At 43.3% G+C, this 14,148-nt stretch overlaps 1 protein-coding gene across 2 annotated transcripts in view; it reads left to right on the top strand.

The window, feature by feature from the left end:
- LOC139564739 (protein FAM171A2-like) overlaps positions 1-14,148 on the top strand; it is a 71,665-nt gene that overhangs the window by 39,682 nt on the left and 17,835 nt on the right. For both annotated transcript variants that reach the window (XM_071384507.1, XM_071384506.1), the window contains exons 4-5: positions 10,766-10,924; positions 11,485-11,664. In XM_071384507.1, the coding sequence (XP_071240608.1) occupies positions 10,766-10,924; positions 11,485-11,664 (339 nt within the window). The remainder of the gene's footprint in view (positions 1-10,765; positions 10,925-11,484; positions 11,665-14,148) is intronic.

The raw sequence follows: 14,148 nt of genomic DNA, 5'->3' as shown, positions 1-14,148 counted from the left end.
TTTTTTTACCATTGCCCCCACCCACAAGTATAAACAACAACAATAAATAAGAATAAAATAAGATAATAGATACAAAACAAAAATGTGAAGAACATAAATCAATCAACTCTAATTAGCACATTTATGCAAGTATGTGTGGATGGACTTTTCAGATGTGCTGCACATGTGAGAAATACATTGTATTTGTTTTACAGTCCTTCTTTGGGGGGCAGAAATGGCATATCCTCCTCTTGCCTAACCCAGCTGCAGCCTCAGGTGGATCAGGACAACATTCAGCCCCCTGAACAGCTTTCATAAGCGCTGCAGTGGCAGCTGTGCGGGGGAGGTGCGCCCTTCTTTGAATGTGTGGGGTTACAAGTGCCTTTTCTCTTGTTCCATATCACGAAGACATTGTATGAGGACACATCAATGATGTTATGGAAGATGACCAGGGGCCAGCGGGCGGTCATCCTCCTGCAGCTGTACGTTCCAATCAACTTGTCCAGGTTGTCCACGCCTGTGGTTGTAGTCCAGGATGATGGCTGGCTTCCTGTCCTCACGATCACTGATCTCAGTCGTTTGTGCAGTGTGCTCAGGAGGACCACATTCTTGTTCCTCTTTGGGAGGTAAGAAACTAGAGTGGTGGTGGGGATGAAGGCAAACTTTAATGAGAAGGCCTCTCTCCCCCATGTTGCGAGGAGTGCAGGGGGGAGCTCAGGCTTGTTCTTTCTAACTGTGCCAACCATTGTGATCTTCCTCTTCAGGAGCTGCTGGCTGAGTTCAATCAGTTGCTCACCTAATCTCAATTTATCATTGTGTATGTGTGTGTGTGTGTGTGTCTTTGTGGTTTTTGTGGTGTGTAAATTATTTTATAACTGCCGGGTCAAAATGACCCTAAGACAATGTTTATACCCTGGTGGTGTACAGCTTTCTTGGAAATATGAACAAAGGCGATGTTTCACTTTTTCTAATGTTGGGGTCACTCTAGGAAAAGTCATCAAATTTCAAGTTGAAAAAATATAATTTAGGGGGTTTTCTCTGCTGTAAAAACATAGTGGTGGGTCATTTTTTACCATTAAGACAACACAAGGGTTAAGAAGGAAATAAATTCCACAAATTAACTTTTAACAAGGCACACCTGTTAATTGAAAAAGTCAAAGGGTGGCTACTTTGAAGAATCTCAAATATAAAGTATATTTTGATTTGTTTAACACTTTTTTGGTTACTACATGATTCCATATGTGTTATTTTTTAGTTTTGATGTCTTCAATTCTACAATGTGGAAAATAGTAAAAAATAAAGAAAAACCCTTTAATGAGTAGGTGTGTCCAAACATTTGACTGGTACTTGTATATGTATATATTTATTATTTTTATTGTATTTTTTTATTGGGGGGTAAAAGTCTATGGGCATCACCGTAATAAAAGATGGTCCTTCTGGTATTTGTTAGAATTGCCAGACTGCCAATCGACCCATGCCATGGAGCATGATAAAATACCTAGAGAGAGTGCCCCCAGACAGACACTGGGAAGCTGCCAAACCATCCCAGATCACAGGCACTTCAGCCAGCCACCGAACTCTAAACCCATTAGGGTTAGCGTTAGCATTGGCTTTACAGCGCAGAACACAAAGAGGCACTCCCCAGTCCTCACTCCCGTGTGTTTTCCAGCCTAGTTGACAGATGGCACGCTTCGGCTGGACTTTCACCCATAGCCAACAACTGGCTCTGGGCAGCATCAATAAGATGAGATCACACAATGCAGGGCACCGCCATTAATTTGTCACCTTTGATGGCGGTACCCCCTCAAGGTCAAAAGCAATCAGCTGTATGCCTGCACCTTTAATGCAGTCTTCTATCTTCTTTGCATGGCCTTACTTTTGGTGAATAAATGGCCCAATGAATCTCCAACACGCTTTGTGAAATGGAGTGCAGTACTTTTAGCTGATGAATGGCTGGGTGGAATGAATCAGCGTCCTATTCCCTCTGGGGGTCTCTTCTTAATCTCACTCAACCAGGCTTTCAGCGGGGGGACATTTTGGTGATGGATGACACATGTTCTCTCTTGGGACCCCCACTGCCACTCTCCCCCTTAGGCCCCTGCAACCACCCCACCACTCCCTCCTTGGCCCTTCCCCTTCTCTCAGAGCAGAACCCAAGGAGTGACCCAGTCTGCCTGCCTTTCAGGGCCATTGCATAGTCCTTTGAGGTTTGTTTGTGAGAGTCGTCATACTCCCCTCTCCTCAGTCATCTTCTCTCTCCATCTTTCCTTTATGCCATAGCTTCCTCCTCAGGCTGGCTGGGATCCTGCTCTGCTTAACAGACGGGCACTGTTCAGGGCTCAGAAAGGACCCAGAGAGCAACCCCTGTACCAACCAATCAGCTCTGTGTTTTCTAGAGCCATGCCCCAGATCACGTCCATGTCCTGGGCTGGCTTCAGTGAAGGAAGGGCAGCATCTTGCCCTCTCAGATGGAGGGGGGCTACGGAAAGGAGGGAGCAGAGAGGCAGGAAAGAAATGGTGGAGAATAACAAGTTAAAGCACAGCTCTGAGGGGACATAGTCTGATAAGGAGTGTTCTGGCCTCTGTGAGGAAGTCCACTAGTCACAGGACCATATAATTATACTGAACAAAAATATAAAGAGTTAGCATGATCATTACACAGGTGCACCTTGTGCTGGGGACAATAAAAGGCCACTCTAAAATGTGCAGTTTTGTCACACAACACAATGCCACAGATGTCTCAAGTTTTGAAGGAGCTTGCAATTGGCATGCTGACAGCAGGAATGTCCACCAGAGCTGTTACCAGAGAATTTAATGTTCATTTCTTTACCATAAGCGTTTTAGAACCGCAGACAGTGTGTAATCACACCAGCCCAGGACCTCTACATCCGACTGCTTCACCTGCGGGATCTTCTGAGACCAGCCACCCGGACAGTTGATGAAACTGAGGAGTATTTCTGTCTGTAATAAAGCCCTTTTATGAGGAAAAACTCATGCTGATTGGCTGGGCCTGGCTACCCAGTGGGTGGGCCTGGCTCCCACGTGCCCCTGCCCAGTCATGTGAAGTCCATATTTTAGGGCGTAAAGAAATGATTTCCATGAACTGATTTCCTTATATGAACAGTAACTCAGTACAATTGTTGCAATTATATTTTTGTTCAGTATACATATAGAATCCATTTATGTCAAACAATCCTACTAAATGACTAAATCCTACTAAATTACAGAATTTTGTAGAATAAATGTTTCAAAGGACTGAATGAAATTACATTTGTATTGAGTAGGGTGCTGAGTACACCTCCCACACCCTATTTAAGAAAATGCTTAAGACTTTGTTGGAGTGCCGACGTAAATGAGAGCCAATTTGGATCAGGAAAAAGTGAACTTAAGAGACTTGAGTGTGTCGGACATCTCAGAGCTATGGAATCTTACCCCTGGTTGCCCATGACAACCCAATTGAGTCATTTTGTGTGAATTGGCAGTTCCTGCATTGTCCAGTAATATCGCTGGTTTGTTTGTCTGTTCTTCACTTGATCTGAGCTGAGTGACAGTTTGTTTGGGTGGATAGGGGTATCTATTCAGGTTACTTATGTCATTGGCATTCACACTGATACTATATAGAGTGAAAATTATTATGCTTGGTTGAACATTTTGAACAGCATATTGCAAACATGATGAGTATTGCTATGCAATGTAAAGAATGGTTGTATAGGGGAAATTAAAGACATTAGAATTAAACATTAGCCCTTGCGCTTTTGAGGTAGTTTCACATTTGAGCATGGGTTGTATCATAAGTATATTATATATGGGTGAAAACAGTCATACATGCACAACTTAACCTAATTATTATGAAACATGCTGTTTCCAATCAGCTAATGAACTCTCCAGCATGTGACTGTCATCCCACCATGCGGTAATGTGACCCTCTGTCAAAGTTCACAGAAGATGAGCGACATAGAGCAATGCCTAGTGTTGGTGGAGAGGTAAATACAAAATAATGCTACGAGCAGCAACGAACGGGGTTCACAGGATGACAGAAAGGACACAAAAACATGTAGGATAACAAAGCAAGCACTCTATCATGTAGAAACTATCTTCCTGTATGTGCAATCAGTGAAATCAAAATGACGACACAAGTGAAGTTTAGTTTAGTGTTGTAGATCTGAATTCAGAAGATAATCATTCTTAAAGCCATTACTTAATGTATTGTGTTTATATGTGACCTGATCAGGAAACTAGGCATATGTCACAAGTCACAACTTCACAGGAGAGCCATTTTAATGTTTTTTGGGGGGTGGGGCAGAAATGCCTTCTGGAACATGTGAACTTTCATGTGCCTTAACAACAAACTTGTATGCCATCTGTAAATACGAATTCAATTGTTAAATTACAAGCCTTGTTGGTTAAGCCACAGAAAAAGTCAGCAACCTTCCCACTAGCCATGATGGGCTAAGATAATGAGTGGGCTGGACATGCCGAGAGAGGAGTTCGGATTGGTCTGCGATATAGAAGGCTTCTGTCTATTTGAGCTGGTCAGTCTGTGTTGGTAATCTTGACGAACGCGGCTTTTAAAATGTTTTATTGTGTAGTGGAGCTGCATAAGTGTTGAATTCCACTTTCTGGAGGATCAAGTTTTAAAATCAGTAGAATTAGAGTATGATAGCTAAAGAGATGGAAAAAACACCTGTCTCTGGATTACATCTTCAAATTAAGGGCAACCGTGGCATGGCATCCATGACAGAGAGACGCGTCCATCATGCATGATGATATTGACAGAAAGGGGTTTCATTTCAAGCTAAAGTGTACTGTTAGCTAGCTAGCTAACGTTAGCTGGCTGGCTCCCTAGCCAACGTTAAGTGTATGACGTTAATATTCGTATCCCAGAACCGTTTGCTTTGCTAGTTAGAGCCTAATGTTAGCTAGCTAACATTGAACCTGATTGGTTAGCTCCCAGGAGATTCATTCAGGGTAGTAGCGACATGATTTGGCACTATGTTCATTGTTGTTTAACTAGATAACATTAGCTGGCTGACTCGTAAGCTAACGTTACGTGACGTGTGTGATCTTACACGTTATTTACCTAGCTAGGTTCATTGCGTACCTAGCTAGCTAGCTACATGTCTTAAGCTAAAGTGTACAACACCCATTGAATATGGCCGGTGTCAGTAAAAGCATAATGAAAGTGTTGCCAGCAGAGCTGGTTAGGCTGTTTTCATGTTATCCAGAGGTAAACAAATCATTGGCCAAATCGTCAAGTGTGCGCTCTGAACGCTCCGAGAGCAAAACGAGATGTGTGGGGCTATAGCTTAAGAGGGTGTGAACGATGCTGAATGGGTGTAGACAAAGAAGAGCTCTTCACTAGATACCAAAACATTCAAAGGCCATTTTCTCAAAAGTGAGTTTACACGTTTATGAACTTTCAAAGCAGAATTACTTTCCCATTGTTCCTAAAAAATGCTATGTATTATATACCATTTTGTAGCTCTGAGTCTCTACTTTTATCCAATGTTAAAAACACCATTTAAAATGTTGCTACATAAGACCGAATCCAGGTGGTGAGTCACATACCAATTCTGGGTCAATTTGCCTAATGGTTTATGTTTACATTTTGCAGTGAGGAGCCCTTTATCTACTTCCACAGAGTCAGATGAACTCGTAGATACCATTTGTATGATTTTAAGTTAAATGTAGTTGCGCTAATGGCTGTAATTCTATGGGTATCTGCTAGCTTGTACCCATAGACCTATGGTATCTTATAGCATAGCAGATACCCATAGATTTTCAGCCATTGCGCTAGTTAGCATTGGCTCACGAAACTACCTCTAACTTCCTTCATACTGGACACAAAGGCATACAAAATCTACCCATGAGTTCATCTGACTCTGGGGAAGTAAATAAAGGGCATCATGGCCAACATACCAAAGTATCCCTTTAGGATTAGTAAAACATTTTCAGTGTAAGTGTATTGGTATATTAGGGAATATTATAATAAATAAAGCGTTTCATACATCTATCTATCATCACATTTACAGATTTATGTAAAATAGCCTAGTATTCTTAATGTAGATTAGATAGTCATCATTTAAGCTAATAGTATAACTCAATCATTGTTCACAAAAAAAGACTGCAATGTTCAATGCATGACTGAGTGTGTAGTGGTGTAGAGTAGGCCTAGGCTATAGGCTATATCAGTTTCTTCTCCTTTCTTTTTGTGTATATTAACACATTTAATGCAATTCTACTACACTTTATATGACTGGAGACATTAGCAGAGTCTTTTTTAATACAACAAAAATGGCAGGTTAGTATAGGCCTATAGGCTACGGCTGACTCTGATAAACAGATCAATAAAAAATGACCTTGTCTGCAACCATCTAATCTAGGCCTATGAAAAGGGGAGACACAAATTGTACAATATGACGTCCATCTAACCTGGAGGAACAAATTATTGTCCAAAAAACTAAGTTTCTAGTGGCACTGACCCAATGATAAAGAGTTAATATGTGCACAGCTAGCTTAACGGGGATATCGTTTTGATCGATTTGATTTCTTGGCCGCAAGCGAGTAGTAACCTTGAGCACATACCATGGTATTTGGAAAAAGCCACAGGATGGTTTTTCAATACTGTCAATACCATCTAAACTATTTCTTATGAGTTTTTCTTTACTCATCTCAAACATGTAGGCTGATTAGCCCACTAAGCCAGTGAGTGGTGCTTTCCACCCATGGTGCTAAATCGAGGTAAGCACCTTTCTCTGTGATGGACCTGATCTGTCCACGGTCCTGAAGTTTTTTCCCCTCAAAAACATTAAAGACTGATGTAATGAGTCTAAATATAAAATCCGTAGTGAATTTGACATATGGGTCATGAGGAGATGATTGCAGATGATTTGGAGCATTAGCGTTATACATGCAAAGAATGCGTTGTTAATAGTTTCCTTGTGTTTCGAGAAATCAATACCGAATTCGGTGTGGTTCATTTTAGGGATGTCCATGATAGCGATGACAAGTTGTCCATGATAGCGATGACAAGTCCCACTCCTCTTCAATGGCTGTGCGAAGTTGCTGGATATTGGCGGGAACTGGAACACGCTGTCATACATGTTGATCCAGAGCATCCCAAACATGCTCAATGGGTGACATACTTTGGAACTGGGCCATTTTCAGTTTCCAGGAATTGAGTACAGATCCTTGCGACATGTGGGCGCGTGTTATCATGCTGAAATATGAAGCGATGTCGGCGGCTGAATGGCACGACAGTACGCTTCAGGATCTCGTCATGGTATCTCTATGCATTCAAATTGCCATCGATAAAATGCAATTGTGTTTGTTGTCTGTAGCTTATGCCTGTCACCGCCACCATGGGCACTTTGTTCACAACATTGACATAAACAAACCGCTCGCCCACACAAAGGCATACACGCTGTCTTCCATCTGCACGGTACAGTTGAAACCGGGATTCATCTGTGAAGAGCACATTTCTCCAGCGTGCCAGTGGCCATCGAAGGTGAGCATTTTCCCACTGAAGTCGGTTACGATGCTGAACTGCAGTCAGGTCAAGACCCAGGTGAGGACGACGAGAATGCAGATGAGCTTCCCTGAGACGGTTTCTGACAGTTTGTGCAGAAATTAGTTTAATCAGCAGTCTGGCTGGTCTCAGATGATTCCAGCAGGTGAAGAAGCTTGATGTGGCGGTCCTGGGCTCGAGTAGTTGCACGTGGTCTGTGGTTGTGAGGCCGGTTGGACGTACTGCAAAATTCTCTAAAACGACGTTTGAGGCAGCTTATGATAGAGAAATTAACATTAAATTATCTGGCAACAGCTCTGGTGGACATTCCTGCAGTCAGCATGCCAATTGAACACACCCTCAAAACTTGAGACATCTGTGGCATTGTGTTGTGTGACAAAACTGCACATTTTATTGTCCCAGCACAAGGTGCACCTGTGTAATGATCATGCTGTTTAATCAGCTTCTTGATGTGTCACCTCTGTCAGGTGGATGGATTATCTTGTCAAAGTTGATGTAACGATGTGCGCTGCGAGTCGGGAAGCAAGTTCAGGGAGTGAGTGTTTAAAAAAAATAAACACAACATAATACAAAAATAAGAAGCACGAACAACGCACAGAACTGACACAGGAACAGAAACAATAACACCTGGCTAAGGAACCGAAGGGAGTGACATACAGTTTAAGTCGGAAGTTTACATACACTTATGTTGGAGTCATTAAAACTCGTTATTCAACCACTCCACAAATTTCTTGTTAACAATCTATAGTTTTGATAAGTCGTTTAGGACATCTACTTTGTGCATGACACACGTCATTTTTCCAACAACTGTTTACAGGCAGATTATTTCACTTATAATTAACTGTATCACAATTCCAGTGAGTCAGAAGTTTACATACACTAAGTTGACTGTGCCTTTAAACAGCTTGGAAAATTCCAGAAAATGATGTCATGGCTTTAGAAGCTTCTGATAGGCTAATTGACATCATTTGAGTCAATTGGAGGTGTACCTGTGGATGTATTTCAAGGCCTACCTTCAAACTCAGTGCCTCTTTGCTTGACATCATGGGAAAATCTAAAGAAATCAGCCAAGACCTCAGAAAATAAATTGGAGACCTCCACAGGTCTGGTTCCTCCTTGGGAGCAATTTCTAAACGCCTGAAGGTACCACATTCATCTGTACAAACAATAGTACGCAAGTATAAACACCATGAGACCACGCAGCCGCCATACTGCTCAGGAAGGAGACGCCTTCTGTCTCCTTGAGATGAACGTACTTTGGTGCGAAAAGTGCAAATCAATCCCAGAACAACAGCAAAGGACCTTGTGAAGATGCTGGAGGAAACAGGTACAAAATTATCTATATCCACAGTAAAGCGAGTCCTATATCGACATAACCTGAAAGGCCGCTCAGCAAGGAAGAAGACACTGCTCCAAAACTGCTATAAAAAAGACAGACTACGGTTTTCAACTGCACATGGGGACAAAGATTGTACTTTTTGGAGAAATGTACTCTGGTCTGATGAAACAAAATTAGAACTGTTTGGCCATAATGACCATCGTTATGTTTGGAGGACAAAGGGGGAGGCTTGCAAGTCGAAGAACACCATCCCAACCGTGAAGCACGGTGGTGGCAACATCATGTTGTGGGGGTGCTTTGCTGCAGGAGGGACTGGTGCACTTCACAAAATAGATGACATCATGAGGCAGGAAAATTATGTGGATGTATTGAAGCAGCATCTCAAGACATCAGTGAGGAAGTTAAATATTGGACAATGACCCCAAGCATACTTCCAAAGTTGTGGCAAAATGGCTTAAGGACAACAAAGTCAAGGTATTGGAGTGGCCATCACAAAGCCCTGACCTCAATCCCATAGAAAATTTGTGCACAATATTTGAGAGGAAATAAGCTTTTTGTGCATTTGGAACATTTCTGGGATATTTTATTTCAGATGGGACCAACACTTCACATGTTGCATTTATATTTTTGTTCAGTATAAATGGACACGTAAAATCAGATTTCCTGATTTTTCAATCACTCAGCCTTATCTTAACCAAGCTTTTGTCAAATTAAGTAAAGAGATGTGCCATGGGCCTGCATACCAAATGTTGTGTTATTTGGACTTATGGTTCATGAGAAGAAGTTCCAAGATGGAGGAAAATCCATCCTGACAGACCTAATGGGTCTTTGAGGCAAATTTGTTCAGGATGAGGAAAGACACCTACATACAAAGTTTCAAGTCTTTAGATATGAGGGTTGAAGTGAGACCGCTTATAGCAATCGGTGGCATTCTTTTTGACCAAGTTACTTAAATTAGAACAATTGTGATCAATCTATGCTTGAGTTATTTGACAATGTCAACAACAACAACTATGCTGTGAACCCGTAATGAGAGTAGAAAAAAAGATAAGTGAGAGATGTAATGTCCAATTCAGGGACAGGGAAAGTGTCACATGTTTTACTGAGATTGACAAAGAGAACCTGAGAAAAGAAGTGGCAACAGGCTACTCTAGAGATGAGGTGGAATGGAACGGTGAGCACAGGCATGGAATGGATACACACAGTTCAGTGGAGAAAGAGAGATGAGATAGAGATAGAGATGGATGCTACAATACAGCCGGCCTGGGGTGTTCAGTGTAGTATATAGACCCGCTGCATGGACACGCTTACCTTGCTGTCTGCACAGATCAGGCCCCATGCTCACCAAATACTAATTATATCAGACATGTGGCGCCGTTACGAGGTGCCAGTGTATTTTTAGGCCCCTTCCTTTGTGGCAAGCCAAATCAAACAGGGAGAATGGGATTATAGTATGACAGGCAGGGAGACTAGAGGACTGTTGTCCAACCTGCAGGGTTAGTCTCTATTGTTTTACTATAGAACAGCAAATCCTGCTAGCTGACACTATCACTGGATGCTCCTACTGTACTGTATGAGTGCTTGGTTGTCATTTCAATTTGAGGGTTGGGTTGACCCCGTGGTTGTTTCTGTTTCATCTGAATAAATTGTAGATACATGATTTAGTGTCTGCTTTGTGGGGAGGAAATATTTTGGAGGAAATATTTATTTGATTATTACTAGGATTATAAACAGTACTGTCTTCAATTCATGACAACTGTCTTCAACTCTTCACTTTGGATGATCAACTTTCATAGGCCGTACGATTGCCACGGCAATGCTGTAACCTGTATGCTTCATCTTCAGTTGCACCCCCAATCTCACAGACTCCCTCTCTCTCTTTCCCCTCTTTCCCCCACTTTTCCCCTTCCCCCCTCCAGGTGTCAAAAACCAGCCATGGATACAGCTCCAGAGGAAAGCAGTGGCTCTGGCCCTCAACTCTACCAACCCAGAGCTCTCTGCTGTGCTGACCTCCGCACAGAGTCAGTATGAGATAGGAGGTTTCCCCTACCCACTGGGCCTGGAGAGCAATGCCACCGGTGAGACATAGAGGGAGGGGATGGAGGGAGGGGATGGAGGGTGGGAGGGAGGGAGGGAGGGAGAGAGGGCGGACAGAGGGAGGGAGGGAGAGAGGAGGGAGGAGAACAGCGAGGGTTGAAAAGGAGAGGGAAGGAGGGAAACAGGAGATGAGATGGGAAGAGAAGAAAGGATGGAGGGAGAGAAAGTACATGGGTAAAAGACTGGCTGAAAAAGTAGAATTGCTCAAGTGGAAAATCGAGAGATTTTGACCGAAATAGATTTCTGTCAAAAAGTCCGAAATGATGACAAGTGATGGCAGGAAACCAGGGGAAAAGTTTGATTACATAGTATTATGTCTGAGTGTCATGAATGATGAGAAGCCAATGGATAGTGTCTGTTGGAAAGACTCTTCTGACTAGTGGAAACCAGGTCAACCGTGACGATGATGGCGAATATTGTGATGTTCGCACGATGATGGTAGCATTAGCATGGTAGCAAGCCTTGTTTGGGGATTTTCTACCGTTGGGTTCTACACCACACTGGTGTGTGGTCTAAAGTCCTTTGTGTCGTCTCTCCCCAGGGGCTAATAGTAGCTGGGTGGAGCTGACGGCGGTGGCGGCGGTCAATGCCCAGCTCTTCAGTCGTAACGGAACCGGTGTTCAGGTGTGGGACCCCGTCCATATCTGCATCCCCCTGCCCTTAGACACCCCCCTGCAGACAGCCACCAGTGTCCCCGTGTGGAGGTTCGACGACAAGACAGGTAAGGGGAAACGCCCACCATCATAGCTAACCAATAGTGAGAGCCCTCCATGTACAAGTGTCATCAATTTGTTTGATAGAGTGCCGACTCTGAGTGCTGTCAGTTGAAAATGGTTTCCCTAAAAAAAATAGCCTTGTATACAGACACATACAGAAACATCCTCGTACATACTTTGCCAGTTTCATTTGTTCATCAACAGTGGGCTTTCTGCTATACTGAAATACGTACATAAAAATGCCTGTCAATAAAAAAACTGCCATTAAGCAGTAAGCCACCGCCCGTCGAACCACAAATCGTTTATCCCAGCTAAATCCACTCTAAGGCATATAAATGGCAGTGGTCTGAGCTTGGAAAGGGACGAATAAGAAGAACCTCTAGTCCATCTGCTCTAACTATGGCTGCCTGGACTCCCAGCTGGTCACAGCTAGCCTGGTTCAACCAGCCTGAACACTGTGCTCAGCAGTGTTTTCCTCAGTTCAGTGTGGTATACCCAGGCTAGCTGATCCGGACTCACATGGGGTTAATCTTCCTCCTCGCTGCTCCTCGGTGTCTGGAATATTGCAGTTCACTTGGCTGACAGAACTGTTATACAACTGCTGTGCATGCTTTCACAGGGAGGGAGCCACACAACTCTCTCTCTTTCTTTCTCTCTCTCTCTCTTTCTTTCTCTCTCTCTCTCTCTCACACATTTCTCTCTTTCTTTCTCTTTCTCTCGCTCTCTCTCACACACACACACACAAACACACTCTCTCCCTCTGTCATTCTGTCTCCCCCTCTCACTCTGTATCTCTCTCTCTCTTTCTTTCTCTCACATACACACTCTCTTTGCCTCTCTCTCTCTCTGCCTCTCTATCTCTTTCCTTCTCTCTCTCATACATTCACTTTCCCCCCTTGCTTTGTGGAACCGATGCCTGAAAACACCAGGCCAGGGTTGTTTCTTGTCTTGACAAACGTTCCGGACCTCCCATGGTAGCTATCGTTCCAGTGTGTCTGAACCGGGACACGCAGATCACTGCAGATCTCATTGACATGCCTGGCATTTCCCTACCAGAGATTCACATTAACATCACTATGCTGCTGAAGCCCTGGTAAACACTTCCTACGAATGCCCTCTTCATAACGCATGATGTGTTTAGTCATAGAAGTTTATGAGCCGTTATTAGTGCCCATGCCGTGCATTATTGTGCATGATTCATAGCTCGGGCGTTCTAAATGTGCTTTACGGTGCATTATGAAGAGGGTATTCATAGGAAGCGTTGTTAACGGAGCCCCAAGCCTATTTCTACAGATCTCCACGATAACCTCGAACTTCTTGAAGTGGGATTTCACGGATGGTGCAGTGCACATTGAACTGAGAAGCCTAATGAAGCCTAATGGATAAAAAGTCATAGCCAACCAGTCTGGATATGTCTTCCCAAGGGTAGATGATGAAGCACCTATCTGGCAGGATCCGTTTGGATTCCCAGCATCCTTCTGTGGTGGTATCTTTAAATACGGAGAGCAATGTGCGTGCGCGACTCGGGAACTATCGCCTTCAGAAATCATGGACATGCATTGATCGGTGGATCAAGACGGGTGTGTTCATTCGGATACCGTAGTTGTGGGTTCAATGTGCAGAAAACATGAAAACAGACTTTGTGTCAACATCCCTTTTTAACTTCTTGTGTAAAACTGCAGTTGTAGAGTGTTGTTGTCCCGAAGCCTGATGTGATTAGTCCTGTTATGTAGCTCTAGGAAACCTGGGAGAGAGGAGGCAATGTTCCCCACCTCTCTGGTCTCACGTTGCCACGGTAACATGTTATGAGATGCAAACAGAGACATAGTTGGGAGGGAGGGAGGAGAGGATTTGGAGGGTTAATGTTTTTGAGGAGAAAGGGGACAACAACACTGTCGTGGAGGGCGAGATTTTGAATAGTGTGGTGAGCTTGTCTGTTGGAGTTAGCTGTAGGCTATTGCTCACGTCATGTTAGGATGGCTAAGATGACGTGAGGATTAATGGTGACTCTCTGTACTTAGTGCTGACCCTAACATTCAGTATTGGGCCAAAACAGGTTACTGCCAATTGACTGGGCACCCCCCGCGAAAAAAAAACATTTCTCACTCTCTCGCTCCACTACATGGCTTATATTGTGGTTATTTGTGGGTGTTGAATTTAGTAGTTTGCTAAAAATTCGATGTATGAAAATGTTTTCACTCTGTACAGGAGCTGAGAGTAAAATCAAAACGTTACAATACAGCACAGGATTTAAGCAAACTGATTAGTCAAACAGAGCGTTGCAGCGCTAGGTTCATGCATTATTTAACCGTATGGGTTTTTATTCAACCGTCCACTATGTGGGAGGCTCAGCCAGCGCAGAGCTCCTATCTCATTATCTGCAGTAACGAATGAACAGTTAGCTAGGTGGTGAGAAGCTTACTGATTTATAATGTGGACACTAGGGTGGATGTGCTGTTAACTGTGTCATCTCTAAATGTTTCGCTGCT

This window comes from Salvelinus alpinus, chromosome 36, assembly GCF_045679555.1.
Source record: "Salvelinus alpinus chromosome 36, SLU_Salpinus.1, whole genome shotgun sequence".
Classification (NCBI taxonomy): domain Eukaryota; kingdom Metazoa; phylum Chordata; class Actinopteri; order Salmoniformes; family Salmonidae; genus Salvelinus; species Salvelinus alpinus.
Note: the sequence above shows the minus strand (reverse complement) of the source record. Positions and strands in the feature narration are given on the sequence as shown.